This window comes from Manduca sexta, chromosome 7 (genome assembly GCF_014839805.1).
Source record: "Manduca sexta isolate Smith_Timp_Sample1 chromosome 7, JHU_Msex_v1.0, whole genome shotgun sequence".
Lineage (NCBI taxonomy): Eukaryota > Metazoa > Arthropoda > Insecta > Lepidoptera > Sphingidae > Manduca > Manduca sexta.
The window spans coordinates 10,711,113-10,737,518 of record NC_051121.1 but is presented as its reverse complement, the minus strand read 5'-3'; the positions used below and the strand labels follow the sequence as shown (position 1 = coordinate 10,737,518).

Below are 26,406 nucleotides of genomic sequence, written 5' to 3'. Positions count from 1 at the left end.
TTTTCCGCGAGACCGTTTGAGGAAGGATGATATGGCGCCGAAAAAACGTGATCTATACCATTAGATTTAAGGAAACTACCAAACTCATTGCACGTAAACTGGGGCCCATTATCCGTAACGATCTGCTTGGGTAGGCCCCATCTGCTAAAAAGTTCACATAACTTATCTATGACCTTCGGTCCTGTTGTATTACTCATATGGAAAAGTTCCGTCCATTTAGATGTAGCGTCCACTACGATCAAGTATGTTTTCCCAAATACGGGCCCCATGAAATCTAAATGCAGCCTGGTCCATGGATGATTCGGCCACGGCCACATACTCGGAGTTTGCCGCGGCGGAGCATCCGCCTGAGCAGCACATATCTCACAACTACGACACATGCGCTCTATTTCTTCATCAAGTCCGGGCCACCATACGTAACTACGAGCCATAGCCTTGGATTTAACTATACCCATATGGGGCTCATGGAGCATCCTCAAAACTTTTTCCCTACACTTCACCGGAATCAATAATCTATGCCCCCACAACACGCAACTCAATTCTTCATAGAGTTCATCTTTCCGATTAAAATAAGGTCTAAACTCTTCGATATCACAGTCTCTTGGCCAACCATCGCGCAAAAAACTCAATATCCTCGATAAAACCGGATCCTTACTAGTCTGTAGTTTTAACTCTTTATAATCTAACAATAAAGCCTGTTGAACAAAATGCAAATAAGTTTGTTCCAGCACAGTGACATCTTGCTTACTATTTATCGGTAAACGCGACAACCCGTCGGCACCATTTCGTAATGCGCTAAAACCTCTGTACTCATCATTAACTGCTTAATTTTACTAAAAGAACGTTCACATTCGGCCGACCAAACCCAAACCTTGCCCTTTTTGAATAATTCGTAGAGCGGTACTAATATAGTGCTCATATTCTTTACGAATCTCGCGTAAAAGTTAATTAGTCCTATAAAAGATCGCAACTCCGTAACATTACTCGGTCTAGGTATTTTATCAATCGCCTCCAATTTCGCTGGGTCGGTTTTAATGCCGTCCTTATGTAAAACGTATCCTAAATACTTTACTTCATCAACTAAGAAAACACATTTTTCGGTTTTCAATTTCATTCCTTTAATATAAAGTCTCTCAAGCACTGCTTCTAAAGCGGCCAAATGCTCCTCCTTATTGCTACCTCCTATTATCACATCGTCTAAAAATACCTCTACATTAGGAATTCCCTTTACTAATTCACACATTATGCGCTGAAAAATGCTAGACCATATATGAAAGACGCTAGACCATAAACTAATCTATTATACTGAAATAAGCCGCGATGAGTATTTATCACAGTATATTTTTTTGTTTCATCTAACTCTATCTGGTTATAGGCCTGGGATAAATCTATCTTAGAAAAATATTTAGCCCCGCCTAGGCGCACCAATAAGTCATCAATTCTCGGTAACGGAAACCTATCTACATATAGCATAGGATTAACAGTAGCCTTATAATCCGCACAGATTCTCAGAGAGCCATCCGCTTTATTTACCGGTACCAGAGGAGACGCCCAGTCGGAACAATCGACTGGCTCGATTATTCCATCGCGCAGCATTCTGTCTAACTCTGCGTCAACACGGTCGCGCAGTGCGTAAGGCAGCGGCCGCGCACGATGGAACACCGGAACCGCCGATTCCCGTAATTTCAACGTCGCCTTACAGCCAGTGAATCGGCCCAAACGTCCATCAAACAGCTTGTTATATCTGTCAAATAATAAGTTTATTTCTTTATTAAAATGAGTCCGATCAACATTACAATGGTTTACATTCATATTGGTAAATAGTGGTATTTTGATATGTAGTTCAGTTAACCACTGCCTTCCTAAGAGTGAGGTAGTACCTCCTTTTACTACAAACAACTCTAATCGTTTAGTTTGTTCCTGTAACGTACTAGCGGATTAATAACCCCTATGGGTTTTATACTTACACCATTATAAAAATTAAAAACTATCTTGTGCGGCTTCAGTTTTAGATGATTAAAATACGCATCATATGTGCTCTTACTAATGCATGACACAGCTGAACCCGTGTCTACTTCCATTTGTATAGTACAACCATCAATGGATATGGGCAAACTCACCGCCTTATAATTATTTAAACATAACTGGTGAAGGTTCTCTTCTACATCCGACTGCTCTTCGGCATTTTCCCGTTGATTGGCTTGGCCGTGGTGTATTCCTGTGCGACCCTGAGATCTTGCCACCGCTGGTATTACACTTGCTCGAGTCTTCGATGCCGCGACAAATCGGCACATTCGCCGTAAGTGACCAACAATTCCGCATCTTCCGCATACGAAGTCGCGGTACTTACAGTCTACATTACCATGATCTATAGAACCGCATCGGCCACAACCTGTGCTGCGGACTCTGTGCCCTGTCCGCGATCCGCTATTTCCGTGAACAAAAGACCGCCACGAGCCTTCTTTGCACGCTCATGCGACGCGAGTAAGTGCACTTTTCCCTCTGCAGTCGTCGGTGATTCCGTCACTTCCGCACTCAGAACCATCACAGCCGCCGCATCTCTCTCCGCCGCTTCTAATGAGGTCGCCAACATCACAGCTTCCGGAAAAGACAGAATACCGTTTTCGGCAAATAGACGCTGCCGAATCACCTCGCTTTTAATCCCACAGACAAATTGATCTCTTAAATTTTCGTTCAAATTTGCGCGAAATTCACAATAACGTGACATTTTTTTTAATTCCGCCACGTAAACGCCACGTGTGGGTTGCAGATGATTCCGCATCTGCTCCACCACTTTTTCGTACTCGGATTCTGAGGGTTTTTTCGGACTGGATAAATTGACTAATAGTTCATAGGCCTCTTCGCCCATTACAGCAATTAAAGTTGGTAACCTCATGTCTTCTTTCACATTATTTACTTTGAAATACATTTCCAGTCGGTCTATATATGTTGACCACGTACCATTTTGTACGTCGAATTTTGATACCTTTCCAATCGACATTTTAACACGCTATACCCTTCCTCCGAGATAACTTACATACAATATGTTCTCAATTTTCCTCGTCGCCACTGTAGAATTCCAGAAAACATGGAAATAATATTCTGAGTTTGTACTTCGGAATCCATTTATTTACAAACTGACATTTCTTTGAAACAAAACATTATATTAAGAAAAACGTACCAGCCAGTACACTACAATAGGTGGCGAGCCTATCGCCATATAAGGCACAAATCCAGACTCCAGGCTGATACTGAGCAGAAAAACCCAAACATCACTTTTGCCGACCCGGGATTCTAATCCAGAACCTCAGAGCGCTGCCGTACCGCGCATGCAGCACAACTTTGCCACCAAGGCAGTCATTTCGTAATGTCCTTAATGGCTAAATTTATCACCACTTTAACTTTTGCTTGTATTTTGTATTTCACTTCACAAACATAATTTAAACATATCCTTTTATATTTGATAATGGTTTAACCCATTGAAGTTAGCATTAATGGTTACGATAATTTCACCTTTGATATCTCGTTAATACTTCATATAAATTCCGGTACAAGTTTTTGGGTTATAATTATGCTAAAAAACTTAGAGCAATTTTGTATACAATGTGTGCCCGAGTATAACCTGTTTTGTTTGTAATAAATATATAAAATTCACCATAATTTACACAATATTTAGAGGGCGTTCCCCTCTAAATATTGCAAATTAATTGAGAAAAAAGCAATTTAAATAATATTTGGTAATAATATACCCAATTTTCGATATCGAACAGATAGTATGTGAAATACTGCTTCAATTTACCCTCAAAAATAATTAGGTACTGTAAAAATAATAGGTAAGCTAATAGTATCCTAAGTTCTGACAAGTCAGCTAATCTGTCATGTCCATTAAACATTCTATACATTACTTTTATTAACTAGTAATGCATCTCACCAATGGTGATGCTCTATCAAATTTGTTGATCAAAGCGGAGGTGACCGGCTTTGTGCATTAAAAAAAAATGTTTCTAGGTCAGTTCCCAGCCCGCGCCCTCCCCAGCGCTGGAGTGATGACTTTCCTACAATCGTTCATATGCAGCGTCAACAATGAGTGTTCGCCAATGGACAAATACGAAGAGATACCCTCCTACGAGAATTCCACGTAAGTCAAGTTTAAAGATAGCCGCCTTGTCAGTAAAAAGGACAATACCATTTCTATCCCAGCATAGCAATATGTTTGTATGTAATGATAAATGCAGTAGGTATAGACTTGCCCCCTTATTCATAGACGTTTTTTATCTAAGGACGGAGTAAAGCTGTGATAACAAGTCAGTTTCTCAATGCTGACGGTATGGCAGCCTTCGCAGTGCGTAGCCATAGGGCCGTTGTGATTGGCTAATATTGTTGTATCTCAATACCGTTCTTAGATAATAAATGTCTATGAATAAGGGGGTTGGAAAATATCGATTAACTAGTAAGGCTTCTCGACTACACTTATGATGATGCTAACCTGCAAGTGCACCTTCACATTACGCTGTGTATATTTCTCTATAGCTCGAAATATTCTTATCGATTTATCGAAAGAATTTGTTGAAAAATTTGCCTTTAAACATAGAGAACATGATTTTTTTTATACTACACGATTCCTTGATGAACGAGACCTCAAAACTAATGGCATTAATAACAAGTAAGATATCCATCTGCAAGAACATCCATGACTACGCGAACTCCCGCGTGTAAAACCTTAGAATAATTGAAAAGTATCCTAATGAAATTAAATGCTCAATATAATCATGTCACCCCAGATTAACTCAGTTGAAACACAAGCTATCGCCAATCATGAATGAGACGGTGATGGACGTGGCTTCCTCAGTCCCTGATGCCCTGAAGCTGCTCTCCACGTTAGCTGATGTCGCTGACGAGCCCACCTTCCTTGACTTCACGCGTAAGTATCAACAAAGGATCTTGGAGGAATGTTCCTCAACATATTTCTTGATCTGGAACCACGCAATGCGTTGTTATTCAAAATTCGGATAGTATTGCTGCTCTTAAAGGGCAGTTGTGTTGCTTTCGAAATGTATAAAAGAGATTCTATTTAGTAAATTGCAATCGCCGTAAATATGTAATAGTTGGTAATGCTATATTTGCTGGTGGTATGATATATTTTATTATTGGTTAGCGACCCCCATACACAAGGTATTAAAACCTGCCGTAGTAGCCCACGTAAGTGTGTCGCGTTCCAGGATCAGTCTGGATATCCAGTTCTAACAGGCCGGCATAATTGTGTCGACTGTCGAGGGGTGGTTATCTCTCGTCAATCTACATTCAATTGGATCCCACACCACTTCCCATCAGGTGCAGCTGGGTCACGTGTCCGTGCTCGTAAAAAAAACAATTATTCATCTCCTTCCCATCATATTGATCGTCATTTTTATAATTAAAACTACATTTAAATCCATTATTGACACTTGCCGACAAATAACATACTATACTTTTAATTTCGGTATATTAAAAACTACTGAAGTGTGAAAGAAACAACATCAAAGTCAGACACAGAACTCACAACACTAGTTTTAATAAAAATGATAAAACACAAAAGAATGCAAATAACGGGAAAAATGATTTATCATCTAAGATCGTCAGATAATTACAAACTTATTAATAGTTAGCCTTCAATTATCATGACTAGGTTTCGAGTTACTTCTATACAAGATTTTAAAAATAATATAGCAATAGACGAATAGGGCTTAAATCATCTGATAGTAAAGCCTTATTTGGACAGATTTAGAGCTAGCATTCATCATCAGTATCAGCCACATAAAGTCCACTGTTGAACATAGGCCTCAAATATTTCCAGACGAACCTGTCGAAAGCGGCCTGCATCCCACCAATACAATGGCTAGCGTTAATTTTAATCAATAATAGACAGAATGAATCGTTTTTTGAATATCTATCTAAAGACTCATATACGACAATGCAGGCGAGTTAATGCCCCTTGCGATTATTAAGACAAGTTAACTTTTGAAATGAATAATTGCGTACAGTCACCAATATATAGATACTATATACCGTACGATTATTTCTAGCAATGATTGATCCGTCTAAATGGAACTTAACCATCGGCCATAAATTATTAAAACCCTTACTTCATGACGTGAACATTTTTTATCTTTCTTCTTCTTCTTTGATTACTGGCGACGAGCTTCATTATGAAGCTATTCCGCCAATGTCACTTGTTACAGTCTGCAGATTTCTGAGGTACTATGGTTGAATTTCTTTATGTTGGAGACTGTTGTTAATGGGAGAAGATAAACGAAAGGGATTGACAGTTTTTGACTGACATTTCTATCCAAGTTTAAAACAATATAAAGTAGCCACTCTTTGTCATTATCATATTCTTTGGACTTCTTTAATTTATTATCTAACAATGTCTTAATTTTGATTATTGATCTTTTCATTGTATTCCAGAAAACGGTTTGATAGTAGGTGATTTGTTCAGAAATCCGATGAGAGTGAAAAGGTTCCTGGAATCACATCTAGAACTTGACGAAGATGTGGCGCAGAGCGTCTTGGACTCGGGGATCAGCTTCCAAGGCGTAAGTTCATACCCAATATACCTGAAATGGTAGGCAGTGATGTAACAATAGTAGTATTATTTTGCTAGTTATATACTCTCCATGATTTTTTATTTTTTGCTGAGAATCGCGAAATTGTTTTGATTTTAAAGTCTAAATCACTATTTCTATCATCATCTATTGATTCATTATCTTAATAGTAATTTACGATTCCAGATTTTAAAGGGTAATATGAAAAGATGCAACGTGGAAACAGTATCAAAGACTTTGATAATGAACAGTACTGAGGATATGGAACAGCTGGTGACGAGAGTCTGCTCGCTCTCCACCGAGGAGTTGCAGAAGATATTCATGGATCTGATAATGGAAATAAACTTCAGTAAATATATTAAAATGGTATGTGCTTCTAATTTAATTATAGCATTGTGTATCAGTTTTATTAATAATTCACTGCTGGGTAACGAACATTATATTTCCTATAAAGGTTTAACAATAACCACGTGGATTTTACGATGGATAACCACAGCCTTATATCTGCTTACATGAGCTTCATGAGCAATTTCCACCCTTAATTCCTACCCTTTCTTTGATATACGGATAAATTTCACATATGCCCTTTTTTAATTATGCATTTTAAAATATTCCATATTCTCATTACAATGTCCTAGCTCCGATTAGAACAGCAGGCATTAAAATACTTCTTATTCCAGTTCGGCGGTATGTACTACAAGTTGTCTGATGATAACCGGCTCACACAACTTGGCGACATGATAACGAGCGTGATACGCATGACGTCACTTCGGAACTTCCTACCGCCCGAGATAACCAGCATCTTCTACGGAGAACAGCCAGACTTTAGCTACATCCAATTGTCTTTGTAAGTAACGAGGGATAGAAATGTTTAAATGGGCAGGTAAATGAAGTAGTTGGTTAAACAACTAGAGATGCTCAGCATCTATGAAGGTGAAATGCACAATATACACTCATTTTAAATTGATATGAAAGATGAACAAGGGACTCTTGTAATAGGGTAGATAAGTGAAAAAGTTGGTTAACCAATTGTAAAGGATGATCAGCGTCTCTGAACTGCAGGTAAAATACACCGACTTTAGTTTGTCATGAACGATGAAAAAGGGGCTCTGTAAATACTACAGGAATCATGAGTACATTGATAAAGAAAGAGAAGTAGTTTAAAAAGTTCACAAATAACTGATAAAGTTTAAATTTATTCGTTATTGCTATGGATTAACGTCATCATAATACAATGTTATAATTACCGTGAGAACATATCATTGAATATTTCTATTCATGAATAATTATAATATTATGTACTTAGTTACTTACATAACCTTAGATATTTTACCAAACATTAACCGCCGCTTTAACCGTCTCCTATACTGGGACTTATTCCGTTAATAAATGTTTGTACCATAGCCTTCACAAGGGTAAGGGTACAGGCCTCGTATATATGTGGCGGTACAGTTAGTACATATACCGCCATCTTGTCAACATCGCTGGAACTGCAAGAGGATCGATACAGTGACACAGCTGGAGTGATATCACACAGCAATCACGATAGATGGCGACATCGATCCTGAATCAAGCTTGCACAATTTGCGCGACGTGCAGCATATATACCACCTCCGAATAGGAACTGTCGGAGGGGCCGCGGCCAGTCAGGCGCAACATCTGCCTAACTGGAAATCTTCCCCTTCCATAGAGGAACGCAACCATCTGTTCCTCTACAGTGGCATCTACCTTTACGCCGCTAAATATATTTGCATAGTCCTTAAGACGTCTAGACTTCCTCACACCTCATTAATTTTTCGGCTATTTTTCCAGATTACCGAGGCTAATGGAATTATTTAAGCCAACGTTTTCGGATACGCAATCGTATAAATCTCTTAACGACTTCTCCGATACGATTGTGAATGTCCTTCAATATATGGATAAGATATTTTCAAAAACAATTGATGACACCAAAGGAACTCAAAAGGATGAAGTGGAAGGTTTAAAAAAAGTCAACAAACTCTTGGACAATGCTGTCAATGTTCTAGAAGAAGTCGCTGATGATAATCATACTGTAGACAAGTTTGAGATGTAAGTATATTGGATATTGTATTTAATTCGTTGACCCAATAATAAAATAGAATATCAATAGAATTCAGTAATGACAATCAAAGAAGTATTGAACTAACTATAATAATATTTAAATGTTTTGTTTTAGGTTAAAATTTTATAATGTAAAACTTTATAATTAGGCGCAATTCGTTAAACTAACATTAATAACAGCTATATTGAAGTAAGAAACATTATAATTAAAAGTACTTAGTCATTGTAAATAAAAACACATTTACTTCTGCCGTATATATTCCGTATCATAATGGGGCTTCGAGCCTATAGACATATCGGTCACAAATGCCAGACTCGGTGCTGATACTAAGTAGAAAAACCCACGCCTTTACTGTCTCGGCTATATATTTGCATTACGGTGCGACTGCAGGCCTGAGGTCTCGGGTTTAAAAGTAAAGAAAATCATTTCAATCCAGGTTAGCTCGTGTTACCAACTTCATCCACAAACTGCTGCCCAATAACTACAAACACGACGTTCTCTTCTATTCTACGTTGTTAGCAAAACTGATGGAGGCTGCTAGAAACGTTATAGCCATTAATATGAATATAGAGAAAATTGCTTACGAAACGTCTGTGAGGAACCCAACTGGTGTCAAGATTCTGGTGTCGTTACCACCTTACGTGGTGGGGAAGGCGTTTGAGGCACTTGCAGATGCTGACCGCGTACAGGTAAAAGATATTTTCAGTTTCATTATGGTTATCCACTTAAGAAATGACATACAAAATAATGCGTTTTATTTTTAAATTAATGATGATACGAGTAAGCCGCTTGCATGATGGTAGACAAGACTATAAACAGTAGTTATGTTATCCAAACTTTAAATTACAAAGCAACGCAGAGCATTGCACTGAGCTCGTTACCCGGAGACATTACATTTTAAGTCTCATAATGCCTAGTAACTATAGGCTACAACGGCTTTCAAACCGAGACACAATACAGCTTGCTTAATATTGCTTAATTGAAGTAATAGACAATTCCTTTGTACCTACTCAGGAGAACACTCGCGTAAGAAAGACCTACGTTCTCTCGCACTTTTTTCTTACCAAACTCTATAAATCAGTATTTACAATACCTTATTCAATATTTTTCAGATCCTGACATCAAAAATCAACCAGCCAGGTCAGATGTTCTGTGACGCTAACAAAATTGCAAACTTTTTCGTCGTGTCCAAGGAAGAAGCCGATTCTCTGAAGAAGCAATTTTGCACCGATGCATGGAAGAATTATATTTCAGACCTGATTAAATCTTTTGGTGTTTTCGATGTGCGGTATAGCGTAAGTAGAAACTATTTTTATTATACATGATGTTTCTTATCTGAGGTATTATAAGATTGAAACATTTTAACTTCTATTACCAGTGTTATATCACAACTACCCTTGATTATACAATGTGTCCTATTCTCCCCACCCTGATCGAGAGTATTAAGATCTACGAATCCACATTATATCAACGTAACCTGGTGGATTAATCTGACCCATTGCTACTTTTACTGCGAATTAAACATCATTATCTATTCATAGATAAACAACATGGCGGCGCTAGTTATCCAGGAAACATTAGGGCAAGACACGAGCGACCTGCTGTACAGTATAGACAAGGACTTTAAGATTCTGAAGAACTTCAGCTACTCTCTGATACAGATGGAAGAAGAGAACAGAACGAATATCGACTGGAGCAGATTATTCAGTGTTTCTAACGACTCTGAATTCATGCAAGTGGTTAGACAGAAGGGACACCTTGGGAAGATCATTTTGTAAGTGGTAATTTTGGCAAGTTTTGTAGTTCCAATTTCCAGAGGAACAAGGGTTGCCTGCCCTTTCTTAATTCCTATTCCTTTCATTTAAGGCTATATTATAGTATCAACAAATTCCAATATTCTTGAGGAGTGTTGCCAACGATCTATTTTTCATTGGCCTTGCATTCACCGACGCACTTTTGAGAAAAATAACGAAAAATTCTTTAATTAAATGTCCATACAAGCTATTTCAAATATTTTTTATAGCATTGCCATCTTTCAGGATAACTGTCCACGGAGCTATGGCAAAGGAAGTTGTGCAGCAGAACCCCATCTTGGACTACAAATTCTCCCCGACCCTGCTGCGTATGACTACGCTACTGGTAGCTATGAATGAGCAGTTAGAAGCGGCTCCTGGTGACGTAGCCAACAGCTTGAAGAAGAAGTATGGAGACATCGTCAGGACGATGTTGAAAACAGCTCTTAATGAGCATAAGGTAAGACTACTTCACCTCACAAACTAACACACGAGAGATTCCAGATGAATCTTAGATTTCGGTTTTTAATGAGAAAGAGAGATCGAGGTAGGGACCCATCGACAATATAACTGACTAAATAATGTGTCTTTTTTCTCATGTAGAATAAAGAGTAATAAATAAATTAAAAAACTGACTGACTCGGTGGCGTTGTTGTATTGTGTGCACAGTATGACACTGCTCTAAGTCCTTGGGTTCCAATCTCAAATTGTGCAAAGTGATAAAGGTTTTTCAATTTAATATAAAAAAATAATGGAGTCTGGAATTAGTGCCCGATATAGGGATAAGCTCTATCCCTATCACCAGAAAAAAAATGCAGAGAAGGTGGAGATGCGTTAATTTTTTTCTGTTTCTGAAAAGACCTTGGTTCTACTATCTACTAAACACCTTCATTAGTATCTAGATCTCAACATTATCAAGGAACTACTTACTTCTTACTTTTATAACCTACTACTCTGACTTCACAAGTAAAAATCTTTCTTTTCCAGACGTACAAGTCCTTGTCAACGTACAGCGAAGATATCTTTTGCAAAGGTGTGGAAAATGCTGAACAGTGTATCGAGTTTCCCAGCGAGATCGACAGAGAAGCGCTGGTGTCTTCCTTATGTGATGCATCCAAAGCTATCGAGGAAGGATTGAAAAACACATCGATTATTGCAAAAGCTGTGAGTTTAGTACATTTTACTGCGTTGGTGGCGTAGTTGTATTACGATACGGCTGCCGTGCTAAGGTCTTGGGTTCGATTGCCCTAGTCAGACAAAATGATATAGGCTTTTCTACTCAGTATCAGCCCGGAGTTTGGAATTTGTGAATTGAATTAAACGTTAACCTAATCTCTTAATCATTTTCAGATCAAAACAATCAGCAATTCGTCGTACACTGGTCAAGTGAACTGGTCCAAACTAATTAACAGCTTCAAACTAATGTATTTGAAGATCAACAACGACTATCCTTATGTGCTGGATTTCGCTAACTATGGGATGGATGCGAAGACCAAAGCGGAGGTAGACTCGATGTGTGCTGACGCGAAGGTGTTATGGTTTGGAGTGAGGAACTTGGCCAGGAGCTTGCATTTGAGGTGAGATAGTTTGTGGTCTGACATATTTAATACACGAGTTATGTTTTACAGCTCAACTCTGCAAAGGAATGGTTATGGATCACCTAATATTAGGTGATCACCATTGTTCTTAAACATTTACAGTACCAGAAGAATTATTCATTCGCTACCAGCATTAGACATCGATGGTACAGTGTCAACTGGTAGGTTGTTAGAACATTAATGACACACTGGTTGTCTCATATTTGGAGTTTTGATTTAGTTTTCACGTACCTAATTACGATAAAGCCCAATTTATGTGTACAAGGATAATAACTTTTCGTAATTTTGAATTTTCTAATGTACATGTATCGACTAACCCCCTTATTCATGGACATTTTTGAGATGTAACAATATTAGCCAATCACAATGGCCCTATGTCTACGCACTGCGAAGGCTGACATGCCGCCAGCACTGAGAAACAAACTTGTTGTCACAGCTTTACTCCGTCCTTAAATAAAAAAACGTCTATGAATAAGGCGATACCTCAAATTTAATATGACGAAATTTTAAAGGCAGAAATATCCATGATTATTAATTATTTTTACATTTTTCTTTCAACTGCGAGAACTAATCACTAACTAGACGTGAATTTAAATTCTTTACTTGCCAATACTTGTTTAGTTACCCAGATTAAAGCCGAAGCAAAATGTATGAAAATGGACTTTGAGGTATCGCCATAAGGGGGTTTTTGTTTATATTTGTATATGGATATAGCAACGTAATTCTAGTGCATCTGTGAAGTGGCATCCAGGTTTTTTTTGTTATACTAGCACGACAAAGTGACTCCACAGCACCTGATGGTAAGTGGAGTGGGGTCCTATAGAATGTCGACTGCCGAGAGATGATTATCCCTCGACAGTCGACATAAGTACACCGGCCTGTTGGAACCGGATATACACAGGCTTATCTCGGAACGCGACATACTTACGTGGGCCACTGTGGCGGGTTTTAACACTGCGTACGGTGGTCGCTATCCGGACGGATATAAAATATGTCCTACCACCAACAGCAGATATTGATCAACGTAAGATGATTATCTCGCCAATCGACACAATAGCGACCTATTCGAATATTTGTATTGTTACAGTGTTAAGCTTGGGCTTCGATTCTTGGACCTTATTGACCACGGGACGTTCAACATATCTGACAAGGTTTGGTTGAATATCAAATACGTGATGAGCATCGCCACCGGACCTCTGAATGTGCTTCACGATACTATAGCTGCTGTAACTGGTAAGAATGCTAATTCCTTACTCAGGAATATATCTTTACTAGTATTTATTTATTGATTTATTTAGCACTTCATATACAAAAGAATACAAGCGGACTAAACGCCATAGGTATTCTCTACCAGTCAACCTCAGAGTGGTGCAGAGATAATCATAATAAAATTAGCCTTTTATGAAATACTGCCACACAATTGGACACGGTTCTCCCCTACTTCTGAGTCGTTTAGAACTTCAATTAAGGGCTACTATAATTTTATATTATGTAGATAATCCAACAATAAAAATCACAAATACGATCATAAATTGATCGTATGTATACACGCAAATTAACGAATAATAAATATAAATTTCATTATTCTTGGCGACAAATATTTGCGACGCATACTAACAGCTATAGCACTGTGCTAAAATCGGACCCATCATCTCTCTTTAGCCTTTTTTTTTCGCGAGCAAATAAACACATTACCGAAATTATCACATTTGGGGTAGGGGGGGGTGGGGGGTGAACGCAACATTTATGTTGGCTTCGTAAGACCGGTCTTACAGCCCATTCTCGACGCTCGGGAGTATAAATCTCCCTTTGTAGCCTGTTTATCACATCCAACAACTCCTGAAATTAGCCCTCAACGAAAGCTTTTAAATGTCTGTTTCAGCACTTGTGATGAATCAGCCGCAGCCAGCAGGATTGCCTCCCATCACCGCGAGTTCCCTTGATCTCATCATCCCTAATATATCACAACTCATCATCGATTCTGTCAATATTATAGCTAGTGATAACACGGATGTAAGTATAATTAGTACCAATCAATAAGATCTTTAATGGTTATAGAACTTGGCCGACGTCAATTGTCAGTTTCATAAGAGCGTTTACTGCAAAAAACGCACAGCGTCTGCTTCGATAAACTTTCAACTTTTTTGTTGTTATTATTGGCAATAGTTGCTATAACGCTATAGTCACTAACTCTCTGTTAACATTGAAATCATAACTAATGTTCAGTGCCATCCAAACTTGCTACTTTACACAGATTTTCTGAGTGAAATCGTACGACCCCAGTCTATCTCGTTCTTTCATATTGGAAACATAGTCTATACCGTGGTTTTACCACTTCAAACTTGTTATAAAGTTTATTACTCAACTTGGTCTACTCAGTCGTCTTCAAGTAATCATAGATTTTACGCAATATTTCAGATAGACCCTATAATATCCATAATGAACGCGGAGCCGGGTTGGCCATGTTCCACAATGAGCGTATCAGACCTGATCCTAATGGCTCCAAGCTCGAAAGAAGCTGTAAAATCTATGGAGAGGTTGCTGTGCCTCGACCAGGACTTGCAAGAGGAGTGGGTGGAGTATCTGGACAAGGAGAAGGCGCGGATACCAGTAAGTATAAACCTATTAATTGTTGACTAGGTTGCTTGCAGCTTTGAAAGCGTGAAAGACCCTTATTCAATATAAAAGTATTTCAATGGAATTTTCTGATACATAAATACTTATATTTTAATCCGTGATACGATCTAATGTGAAGAAGTAATTAGGCAGGCTGACGCAATTGTCGACCATCATTGGAACATCCTTGCTAGTCGACATTTCCGTAGAGTTTCCTTTTAAAAAACCGGATGAAGTCACTTTACTAGGATAAAAAACAAAAGATTGGTCGAATAATGCATACAATAGTTGGGCATCTGCCTACTTCCTTAATAGTACAGGAGTGAGTTTATATCCATGTTTTTAGTCACGACATGATTACAACACAACCCGGTATACTCCGCTGGTATTCTTGAGATTATCATCGACCTTCGACGCGCTGGTGAATGACACTGGAGCTGTGAGGGACGCGTTCTCCTACGTCCTGAATGACGGAGCACTAACAGCAGCCTGGGAGTATGCTGTCAAGGTCCTTAATACCAGCGAGAATAAGGTTATAATGAGGTATGTATTAAAGTGGTGATTAGTGTTGGATTTTACGATTTACCGCCATGTATTTTCCGACGCACGATGTGATTGGGGGAGAGCCTATCGCCATATCTATTAGAACTGAATTGTGGAGGTTTGTAAGAAATTCTGAGAACGAGCATGTTGTTTATTTCCCATAAAAACGATCAATGACATTATTGGCTCGCGATAAAAAGTAATTTATAGGACAGGAATCTCCTTATTAACAAAACATTTTTTGAATCAACACAGTACATGTTCCAGAACGCTTCCAAAGAAAATGACTTCAGCTATAATAACATTGAATTACAAATATTCCAGAAAATTCTTATCAAAATTAGATACAGTATTGAACTCTGTAAACACCACAACGACCACGGCGGTACCACTCAACAAGCTCTGGGAGGAGTTCACCGCGTGTGCCAACGCCACGTACATAGACATAGCTTGCAGGAAGGCAGGCCGAACCGCGTGGAAATACTCTCTGCAGACCATATCCCTTATGCTGGATAGCGCTGCCGAAGACCTGTTAACATACTTCAGGGAGATCAGAGGTGAGGTCAATTTATTTCTGTCTATTAATTATAGATAGAGGCACGAATCGTGCTTCGTGTATCGGCTTGTAGCAATAAGGCCGGCTATTTTACACCATAGATTTCGGATAATGTATTAATCTTGTTTTTGTGTTTCTGTTTAACAATGTTTGCAATAAAGAGTATTTGTAATTGTATCGTGAGCACACCCAGGATTGGTCGGCTTGACGTCCAACGCTCCGATATGCAACGCGATCGTTTTCTTAGTCGATGCTCATTGCCTATTGTCTTACTTGGACCATGGGGCTACTAAATGCTTTGGTCCTACATACACAAGCTTGTCCCCTGCGTTTTATATTTCTGCTTGTGACTTGTCCTGTTTACTATGTCTAGAGCCTTATTCTCTATGAGAGTAAATTCTAACACAGTTACGTTGCCTTCTTGAAATTAACGTGAAATGATATTCTGTATACCATCTCATATTGTGTTAAATGTGATGCGATGCGTTACGTATTTTACGCACTGTCAAAATATCGATACTTGAAAGACAACCATATTTGAGGGACGATCAACAAACTTTTGAGTGGAGCGATCGAAAGTTTTGATTTTAATTAGAAAATTCATAATAATTAAACTATTTACTTTATAAAAATACAAAACCTAGATCAAATAATGTAGAAAAGTCTGCTAATTAGAAATATAGACATAACTTATTTTTGGTATATTTGTCGCTTAGATATGATTGCCTTCCAAACGTTTATATGTGGCAAAGCGAATATTATGATTTATTATTTCTTCCAATCAATTGGCAGGTATTTTTGTTATTTGAAAGACATAGTAGGTAGTGGAGTATCTACTGGGTAACTAGATTAGTTTATCACTATGTTTTCGACTTGTACAGTCAGCCACAAAAGTAGCTAAACAAATTATTCAAAACGCTTTTACATATTAATTTGAATCCAAATATAAGTTTTTGTTCGTCTTAAATAAAATAAACCATTTGAAATTCATTTAAGTGAGAAAAAAAAACCATTGTTGATACGTAGACAAATGTTTAAAAGTGATTAGAATTCTTTAAACTGTTCAAGAACTTTTGTAACTGACTATTCATGAATTTCAAAGAAGGCGAAATTAATCTACCGAGCACCTATTTCACAGATCCGGACTCGAACCTACTACAGATATTGGGCTTCACGAAGAACACCGGCCTGTACATACTGTACGATAGAGTAGCGGACTTGGCCAACGTGCTCCTCAACTCATACTGGGACTATGGGTTCATGACGCAGGTATATCTTTTCAATTTTCAATATAAATACACTAAAAATGTTAGAGGGAACTTGTCTACGAAATAGGAATAGGTACCTTTTTTATTTCATGGTGAAAATCTTCTTAGATTCCTTCCTACTAGTGGTAAGCATGATATGCCGGTTTTTTACCAACTAAAAACCCCATGTTGGACTTCATCTGCAACTTGGTGGAGCTCCGGGACCTCAAAATGAATACGCCAGAACTCCACCAGTGCGTCGCTAAAAGCATTGTCTCAGTAGAGAAAGAGTTCTTGCTAACATCCCCTCACCAGAAATAAGTACTGAAATAGGCAGTTTTTATCAAAAAGCACTGAGTTTTACGAAATTTAAGGTGTAATATCCCATGGTGATAGACGTTTTGCAGAACCTCGTAGTGCTTTGTGATTTGAAGTTTAGAATGTTGCTAATGTAGTCAATCACGCTTACTATCACGCGTACTGTTTGTTCGTAATTTATTAGGATATTAATAAAGAAATATTTTGTCATAGTGAATAGAGAGTGAACACACGTAAAAGCGGACGTATGGAGCGACATGATCGTGAATTTATGACCAAGCTCCTAAATTAAGATAAAAATAATTACACATATAACGCAGTATGTATCTCAGTTATGATAAGTATTTATATTTATAATTACACATGACAGGTTCGTCGAGCGACCGGTTCTCAATTTTGGGATTGCCACGCCCTGATATCTGCCTTGGTCCCACCCCCCGGCAGTCCAATAACCAAAGAAACCATAAAGAAGATACAACCCTTTTTATGTCCTTCCTTGCTCTACTGGTTGTCTCTGCCTAGAGGAGATAACATACTCTTTGACTTAGTTGCAAAACCAGTAAGTATTTAATTAATATTTTGGTGTACCAAGATTAATGACTTTCTATCCCACCATAGAATAGTAGCTCCCTAGCCATATAATCAAATGTATCCGATCATAAAATATTAACTCCCATAAAATATTAAAGCCATATAATCGAATGAGTACTGGTTAAATTAGTCGATGTGTAAACGTCTTGTGTAATAGATAGATATTAAATAACAAACTTCTGTAATCTTGAGAAGCTAAAGACATATTTTTATAAATAATATTTATATCCTAATAAAAATATGACATAGGTTCTAGTATGTTTATACATTTCGTTTTTATTCCAGCAATATTACTTTTACACGCACCATATTGAAAACACGACAAGCCACTACGAGAAAGCATTCACAAAAGCAACAGAACTGAGCGAGATCATAACCGATTTAGCAAAAACAAACACAACTTTCATAAACAAAGAAGATTTCAAAATAGACGTGCTTAGAAAGAAACTAGAAAATTTCGTAGACTCAATTATGTATTATCGTGTTAAAGAGACTGACCCTAATTATATAGCATTTTACGAAATAAACACGAAACAGTACATATCTTCCATTTATCTGACTCAAGTAGTAGCTATGGTTAACAAACTAGCTAGCAACATAGACAACATAGATTTTGAAGCGAAGAAAGATGCAGATATTAAAAAAATAAAAGAAGATGTAACTGCAATAAAAAATATGTATAAAAGGCGTACAATTGAAATGATTTCAATGCTTTATGACATTCTTACTGATGTATTGTGGAATAGAAATTTGGGAAACAATTATTCGCTCTTAGAAGCAATGGAATCAATGTGTGATAATGTAAAAAACAATGTAACTAGCAAAACTATTTTAGGAGACGAAACAAGGACTAAGCTAGTATTGTGTTCTAAGAAATACGAAGTTATTTTTGCGGCATTACAAAACGTGATAGATGATAATTTGGAAAATGCGTCGAGAAGTCTCCGGAACTTAGTAAATAGTGAAAACAGTGGTATCGAGAATATTACAGATATATTCGAGTTTCTTAATGAGAGGTATGGAATATTTATTAGACATACCAAAACACTATATGGCTATAAAAATATTATATTTTAATACTATATTAAAAACAGATGATTTTTTATGTACCTAAATATATGATAATTTATATTATTGTTGTTATTAACTTCTTATGCACATGAATACTAACATCAAATGACAGCATAATTGAAAGACAAATGACAATATAAAAGCCTAAATACATTTTCTATCCTTTTCTAATAATTCAAAATTAGAAATATATTTCAATTGCCTAACATGTTAATCTTTCCAGAAAGCAGTTAGTGTCATCACTCAAGACCAGCATCAAATACTCGTATGATCTAGGCCTGCCCATCTACCTCAAATCATTGCAGTCGAATCTCCAAGGCTATGGCATCATCATTACCTTCCTCTCAGGGGGTAACTGGTGGGAAGAACTGAAGAGACAGTACGATGGACCCCAAGCAACAAAGTTTTTAGGTTACCTTGAGCAGAGTTTTGAAGTCGTCGATAACGTGTTTGACAATATTGATAGAATACATGTAAGCGTTCTTAATTTTTATCTTTGATCGGGCTGATATTATAAGTTATGAGGCATCGTCATCATCATCAGTCACATAAAGTCATCTGCTGATAGGCCTCCCCAAAAAATCCCAGATAGATCTGTCGAAAGCGTCCAGCGTGTTGCTGTGACATTTATCAAGTTATGAGTAAATCAATAAAATCAGTCATACGTTAAGACACAATTAATTGTATTACATTGTTGTATTAATTGATTTTGAATATTATTTCAATAAGGACAATGTCGATAATACTTTAACAGTCAAAAATTATCTGCGTTGCGCTCCACCATGTATGCGCCGGCCCTAAGAGATTGAATAGTTATTGACCTTTTTTATACAAAAGCTTCCACCATCTTTTCCCCACAGCTAGTGCGTCTTCTCCATGACGTCAACGTGAACGAGTCTGACGCGATATGCCAGCCAAGCATCAAACTGTCAGACTACATTCCGGACAGCACCGGCATAGTTTCAGATTTACAGCATCAGATATGCGACATAGACGTCGTCCAGCTATTTAAAGAGATACCCCCGCTACGATTCGCTGCTCAAGTGAGAATCTTCTAGAATTATTGATATTTTATTAATTAGAATAGAATGTTTTAAATCCTCAACACCAATTAATCGTTTTCATATTATCACGGATACTTTATGCCGTTTTAGTTGACATGCATTGATATATCAAAGTTCGTTCAAAATTGTTAAACATAGCGATGACGATAGAAAAGTAGACATTTTTTTGCTATTCCCTATATATGGTATCTTTCAGGGTTACGAGTCGTCCTTAAAGCTTCCCAACGATATCAACTATACATCACTATATTACGATATAGCAGCCACAGAATTTAGCCTGGATCAGATCAAGGATGGTCCTAAAACCCCGCAACTCCCGCCATGGGCAACTGATGAGAAGATATCTAGCTTAAGGAGCAAAGCAGTGCAGCTGTTGTCCAAGGAAACACTGACCAAAATGTCTTTCGGAATGCTAAGCAACTTCATCGACGCTGGAACGTTGTTTCTGAATAACAGGTATTGATTTAGAAGTGATCCTCATGCTTCTACAAGATCTGGTATAGCTACTAAGGCGCCCCCGACGTATTTTACTGTATTGCCATTTTATTTTGTGCTAGAAAACCTACTTCGTTTAGTCTGTGTCGCCCCTTCTAGAACCTAACTCATAGGTTCTCTACAAACTCTTATTTAGAGTCCTCAATACAATAATATGTTGCATTCTGGAACCTATTTCGCTAACCATCAGGTCAAATGGTGTTACTTTGCCAAGCAAATAAAAAAAAATATGTTTACGCATTTATATTGAATAATTAGAGATTAGAAATATATTCTTCTTCACATACCATATTGTTTAAATTAGAATATAAGGTGTCATCACCCTCCCACAGTCAGTGCACTCTCTGCTCCCAATTTACAACGTGGTTCAAGCAGCTGAACCTGCAGCTGATCAAGAAGGAGGAGTATGACAACCTGCTGTGCCACATGCCCGCCATGAGCCTCGAGGACATCTACTCCACCCTCAAGAACGACTTCCACTGGGACATGGCAGTTAGAGAGGTAACTAACGAGTTTCTTAGAAATAATAATTATTAACGTATAAAATTTAAATAACGATAAAAATTTTATTGAAACATGAAATTACAACAGATTTTTTTAAAGAAAATTACCAGGATTGGTTCGAAATCGAAAGAAAGAAAACTTTAAACAAGATTTGCTTGAATTTAGTCATTATGCCAACCAGCTTTTCTTCATTATTATGACTCCAAAAACTCAACAAAATGTTATTCTCAAACAAACTTGAAATAATTGTTGTACTGACTAATTTTGCAAATTTTCACATCTATTTCCTATCAATATTTGCCTACCAAAATCATTTAAAACCTGTTTCTCATTATCAAAGTTTATAACCAAATAATTTATTGCAGTTAATATCAACCCGCAACTACACGAAGTACGAGCTGAATAAGTCAATGAACGAGTTCCTGGAGCTGGTGAAGCAGCATCTACTTCAGGACCTGACGGCAGACACTATCAAGGTGGCGGAATGTCTGACCAGCAACGTCACTAACAACGGATTCGGAAATGTTACTCTGTAAGTGGATAGTACTTATGAGACGACAATTTTAAAGTTAGGGATTGTGACAAAATTGTCTATCTATTTGGTGTCAATGATTTGGTGTTAATGCTGATGTTTTTAGCTGGCCATTCAACAGTAAAGTGTCCTTATTGTATCTCTAAAATGTGATTCCTCAAATTCTATCTAGGCTGTAAAAAGTCCTCTACTAACTTATTAAAATTCTAACTAATTTGGTTTAACCATTTCGGAGAACTTGAACAATCATATAATAGATAAATAAATTACAACTCATTACGAGATCAGTTTATTTGCCTTATATTGACCGTTATTTTAATACGTCTGATAATTAGCCTTATTCTTTCCAGGTTCCTGTCAATAGCAACGCAAACAGCTCGTTTACTTCGTGCAGAGCTGCCTCATCTCCAGGAAGTAGCTGGCATCACGGACTTACAATACCTCAAACAACTGTCAAATGAAGTGGCTCATAATTTAGACATATTTAAACCTATCAAAGACTACATGTTGAAGAATAATAATCTTAGAGAAGAGCTGATGAAAGAAATTGACGATGAAGTTATAGTAGCGGATATTGAAAAGTCAGAAGTTAACCTCAGAATAGTAAGTAAAATAGAAAATAATACGGAGTATGAAATGGAGATTTCAATGTTCATATTTATGTTATTCGTCACACTTTGAATAGTAATTTTAAAATGGCCTAAAATTTTTTTTCTCATATAATTTACACTGTATTTATTATTTCAAAATTTGAACACTGGATATAATTTCTTTGGTTACATACAGCCTCGGTATCTACTCAGACGAATACTCATCAACGAAAAACATTTTCAACCTATTATTTACTCATTCTTAACTTATTCCCTTCACAAATAATCTGTTTTTGATTTCAGATTAATATGGATGACAGTCCCATCGATCAGAATATGAGACTAAAAAGGGCCGAGTGGAAAGACGTGTGCGAAGATCATAACTGCACCACCATTGCTGCTATTATTATCAAGAATTTAAATAAAACAGTTATTGAGAAAGAAGTAAGTGTTCAATTTTTACTTTTTATAAAATGCTTTTGGTTAGTTTTGCTTTTAGCTGGTTATACGTGAACGTCTTTTGTCATGAAACATCGTGAATCTTAGGGCCATGTAACTTTAGAGATTTTTTTTATTAATGTAAACAGTTTTAATATATGAGCAGAATATAATAATATGAATTGTGAACTAAGGCGCTTCTGGGTTTGAATCCTGGGTCAGGCACTTTGTATGGTTTTCTAACACAATTTGACAGAAACGGACTATCTAGAGGTTTGATAACGGGCAGACAGGCGGCTGGCCGTAAAATCTAAGTCACTTTCTTTATACAATATACTTGAAAAATGTGTAGTGCACCGAAGTCGTATAAAGTGCAAGTGTAAATAAGAAGAGTATAAGAAAAGCCAAGGAAAATAAAAAGATCAAAAATCATTTCAGAATGTAAAAATATATATTAGGGTGTTAAAAATTACGTAATATCTAATTTTAGTTACCAAAACTCCAAAACGACGAATTCTGGCGTTTCACGTTCGTCTCTGACATCATCTTGCACATCGAGGAGTTGGTGGCGCACGCCACGCGGCTCGTGGGCGTGGCAAGCCACGTGGACGTGGCGGGCGTCATGGAAGGAAGATTAGAGGCCATGATAGACATGATGATGACCATACTCATGGATGAGACGATGGATAGCGTGCTGTATAGGTAATGCTAAAATGAGTTTGTATTTTTAGTAGGTCACAGTGTTATGGGTATTAGAGAATACGTCGGTCTTTTAGCTTTATAAATCATACAAATATTTATGGATAATTTTTCTCGGATCCAGAATGCAATTCTAGTCTCTAGTTTCAGACAACCTACCTACTACCGCCAGGGTTAACAACATTGAGAATGTACAGTATTTTTCTTTTATTTTGTGCTGACACGTTAAGGAGATTTCATCAAACGTGATAATAAACGAAATGGATCTCTAATGGTTGGCAGAATTAGACTAAAAACAATATCCTTCTCCCTAAAATTAGCGATAAGTTCAATTGTTGACATGATATCATTTATTTCCAGCATGTATGGCCTCATCGAGCAGTTACACCCATTACTGAGAGGAACAGAGCTCGAGTTTGACTTGAGAGCTTTGTCCGTGGGACTGAAGACTATTCACCAGTTCAAGACCTATTTAGTGGAGGATGTGGATCTTAAAGGTGTGATTGTCTTTTATTTTATAAAATGCAGCCTTTGTTGTAGTCAAGTGTTTCAAGTTATCCTAGGCTTTGTCTAATTTGGTACTACCACTGTATGCTTTTCCCATTCTAAACATAATATGGCCTGTGCTGCTGCTGAGTACGGGCCTCCTCGACTACTGAGAGGTCCCTACACTGACCTAATGGGGATTGGCAGGCCTCACATACCCTCAAAATTCTTATAGAGAATTTCTGAGGTATGCAGGTGTCCTCACGATGATTTCCTTCACCGTTAAAGAGAGCGATAATTCACAAAGAATACACACATATCTCCAAAAAAGACAGAAGTGCGTGTCCTTAGATTTTGAACATGCGGGCATGCATCTCTCTAGTCCGTTCCATTTCCAATTAAGCTATCACCGCTTATTCATTTAGCAGTATTTAAACATTATGTTTGATTTGAAAGATGTAATCAGTGTTATTACTGAGCGTTATGGTACTGGATCTCCAATGACGCTTGTGACGAGGGCAATGCAATTTCAGACAGTGCTTTATAATTCAAAGTTCTTAGAATTACTAGTGTTGTTAGTGGTACTATTTATGGTTGGGAATGATGGTTGCTGTCACCACTGATACGTCTCGTCAAGTAAAGAGATAAAGTATAAAAAATCTATATATTTTTATAGTGGACATGGCCATCGTATTCCCGAACCTTGACGCAGTGGAAGCTGGACTCAACGCCCTGGGCATCAACAACACTAACTTCTGGTCTCTGGCTGCCCCGAGGCTGAATGCTGGTTACGTACAATTAAAACCGGTTAGATTGCAAATAATTATAATCTACGGTGTCTTAGTGACCTTTAAGATATATAAGTATAAAGACGAATTACATATTAAATATCGAAACGTCGCCTTCTGCCAAAACTTGTTTATAACCACAAATTTATTATATTTACATACAATAAAACTATTTTGAAAAATGTACTAGGTTGGATGTTCTACCAAAATTTTAAAGAAAAATAACAAAATTCTAATTTTACCTGCCCGTCATGCTAGCTAGCAGACGAGGCTCTGGTAACCACGTTCAAAATTAATGCTGATCAACGTATTGATTTAAGGTCCAAAGTACCTAATTCCCGGGTTATATTAAGAAATTCAAGGCTTACCACACATTTACATTCCAGATCTTCAACAAGCAGCAGCCCTACCACATTTCGGCCTTCGTGTGCCAGCCGGAGTACATGGCCCAGGTGTTCTTCCCGTCAGATCTGGATGTAGTCAGCGCTGAAGAAGTCTTCGCGGCGATGGTGGAACAGTTCTGCGGGCTGGAAGACCAAAGGGCGAAGCAGCTGCTTCCGGTCCTGATCGGAAACCTGAACTTCACCTTTATCATGGAAAAGGTATAGATAATGCGGATGGAATGCTAAACACTACTCTGGGCTGTGTTTGTATGAAAAATTAAAACAAATTAGATCAATTTAATGATCGTAATTGATTTTTATCGTAAATTATCGTCATTACTCTATCACACTATATACCTACACCTGTTTCATTCTTCGGCAGATATCCGACAAGCTTTTAACAAAACTGTATGCAACATCAAACCTGACGCAAGAAGAAGGCAGCTTGGTGCTGTCGCGGTTCTCCCAGATGGCGGCGCTACTGCCCGTAGTACAGGAGAATATGGCGGACCTCAGCGACACCCTCGCCAACGAACCCATCTTCCAGAGCCTGAAGGACTTCTCCACTGTTGGAAATTTGCTGACTTGTTAGTACTTTAAATATATGTTAAAAAGTTACACCCCACTGGTAACGCATAATAGCCCCATCTAGTAACAAATGGCGAAACTACCCGGTGTATAAAATTGCGAAATGGAATGTTCTATCATCAAATCGACGTTGCCATTCTTTTAAGTTTTATCTAGTAGAAGAAATAGAGAAAGAAGATGGGGCTTTTAACCCTAACCAAATTTGGGTTTCTACACGATGTCAACTTTACACACAAAATACCCTGCAAAATCGATCAGGTAGACTATCTGCAATATTTACAAAAATTATATGTTTCAGCATCTGACTTCATGTCTAACGCCGGCAAGATGTTGTGCGGCAAGCCGTTCAACAGCAACGTGCCGCGGCTGTTGCGCAACATCATCAGCAACAAGGACAACTCCGCGGGACCTAGTCAGGCGCAGCTTGATGTATTGCCGAGTAAGTATGATAGACTGGAAGGTGTCTACAATTCGATGAAAAACATGTGTTGTTATGTGGGCTATAAGGCTTATTTCGTCGTGACGTAGGTATGCTATATATGTATGCTTCTTTGCATCTCAAATCAAAACAAAATAGAAATATTCGTACATGTAATCAGGGGTGTTATGGATATGAAATTTCGGATATGGATACGGATATGGATATAGGAATAAAATTATATCGGTTTCGGATACGGTTACGGATATGTAATTATTTCGGATTATCCGGTAGTTTCGGATAGTTTCGGTTACGGATATTAGATTAAAGTAAATAAAAATATTATGTAATACAGTAGGGCGACGACTACTAACTATCGTTCGTCGTCATCGTCGACTATTAATTATCAATAAACTAATTAGGG

General features: G+C 37.7%; 1 protein-coding gene across 1 annotated transcript in view; it reads left to right on the top strand.

The window, feature by feature from the left end:
• Positions 1 to 26,406, top strand: part of LOC115442462 — a 94,686-nt gene that overhangs the window by 41,220 nt on the left and 27,060 nt on the right. The window contains exons 4-36 of the mRNA XM_030167501.2: positions 4,009 to 4,138; positions 4,782 to 4,921; positions 6,445 to 6,572; positions 6,768 to 6,947; positions 7,262 to 7,428; positions 8,394 to 8,651; positions 9,101 to 9,353; positions 9,777 to 9,959; positions 10,206 to 10,438; positions 10,704 to 10,917; positions 11,445 to 11,621; positions 11,808 to 12,034; positions 13,143 to 13,288; positions 13,938 to 14,068; positions 14,474 to 14,665; positions 15,018 to 15,214; positions 15,539 to 15,771; positions 16,909 to 17,039; positions 17,706 to 17,894; positions 18,212 to 18,942; positions 19,221 to 19,470; positions 19,858 to 20,040; positions 20,258 to 20,517; positions 20,889 to 21,057; positions 21,426 to 21,592; positions 21,943 to 22,195; positions 22,486 to 22,626; positions 23,111 to 23,322; positions 23,680 to 23,816; positions 24,482 to 24,612; positions 24,980 to 25,195; positions 25,359 to 25,563; positions 25,863 to 26,003. Coding sequence (XP_030023361.2) covers positions 4,009 to 4,138; positions 4,782 to 4,921; positions 6,445 to 6,572; positions 6,768 to 6,947; positions 7,262 to 7,428; positions 8,394 to 8,651; positions 9,101 to 9,353; positions 9,777 to 9,959; positions 10,206 to 10,438; positions 10,704 to 10,917; positions 11,445 to 11,621; positions 11,808 to 12,034; positions 13,143 to 13,288; positions 13,938 to 14,068; positions 14,474 to 14,665; positions 15,018 to 15,214; positions 15,539 to 15,771; positions 16,909 to 17,039; positions 17,706 to 17,894; positions 18,212 to 18,942; positions 19,221 to 19,470; positions 19,858 to 20,040; positions 20,258 to 20,517; positions 20,889 to 21,057; positions 21,426 to 21,592; positions 21,943 to 22,195; positions 22,486 to 22,626; positions 23,111 to 23,322; positions 23,680 to 23,816; positions 24,482 to 24,612; positions 24,980 to 25,195; positions 25,359 to 25,563; positions 25,863 to 26,003 — 6,705 coding nt within the window. The remainder of the gene's footprint in view (positions 1 to 4,008; positions 4,139 to 4,781; positions 4,922 to 6,444; positions 6,573 to 6,767; positions 6,948 to 7,261; positions 7,429 to 8,393; positions 8,652 to 9,100; positions 9,354 to 9,776; positions 9,960 to 10,205; positions 10,439 to 10,703; positions 10,918 to 11,444; positions 11,622 to 11,807; positions 12,035 to 13,142; positions 13,289 to 13,937; positions 14,069 to 14,473; positions 14,666 to 15,017; positions 15,215 to 15,538; positions 15,772 to 16,908; positions 17,040 to 17,705; positions 17,895 to 18,211; positions 18,943 to 19,220; positions 19,471 to 19,857; positions 20,041 to 20,257; positions 20,518 to 20,888; positions 21,058 to 21,425; positions 21,593 to 21,942; positions 22,196 to 22,485; positions 22,627 to 23,110; positions 23,323 to 23,679; positions 23,817 to 24,481; positions 24,613 to 24,979; positions 25,196 to 25,358; positions 25,564 to 25,862; positions 26,004 to 26,406) is intronic.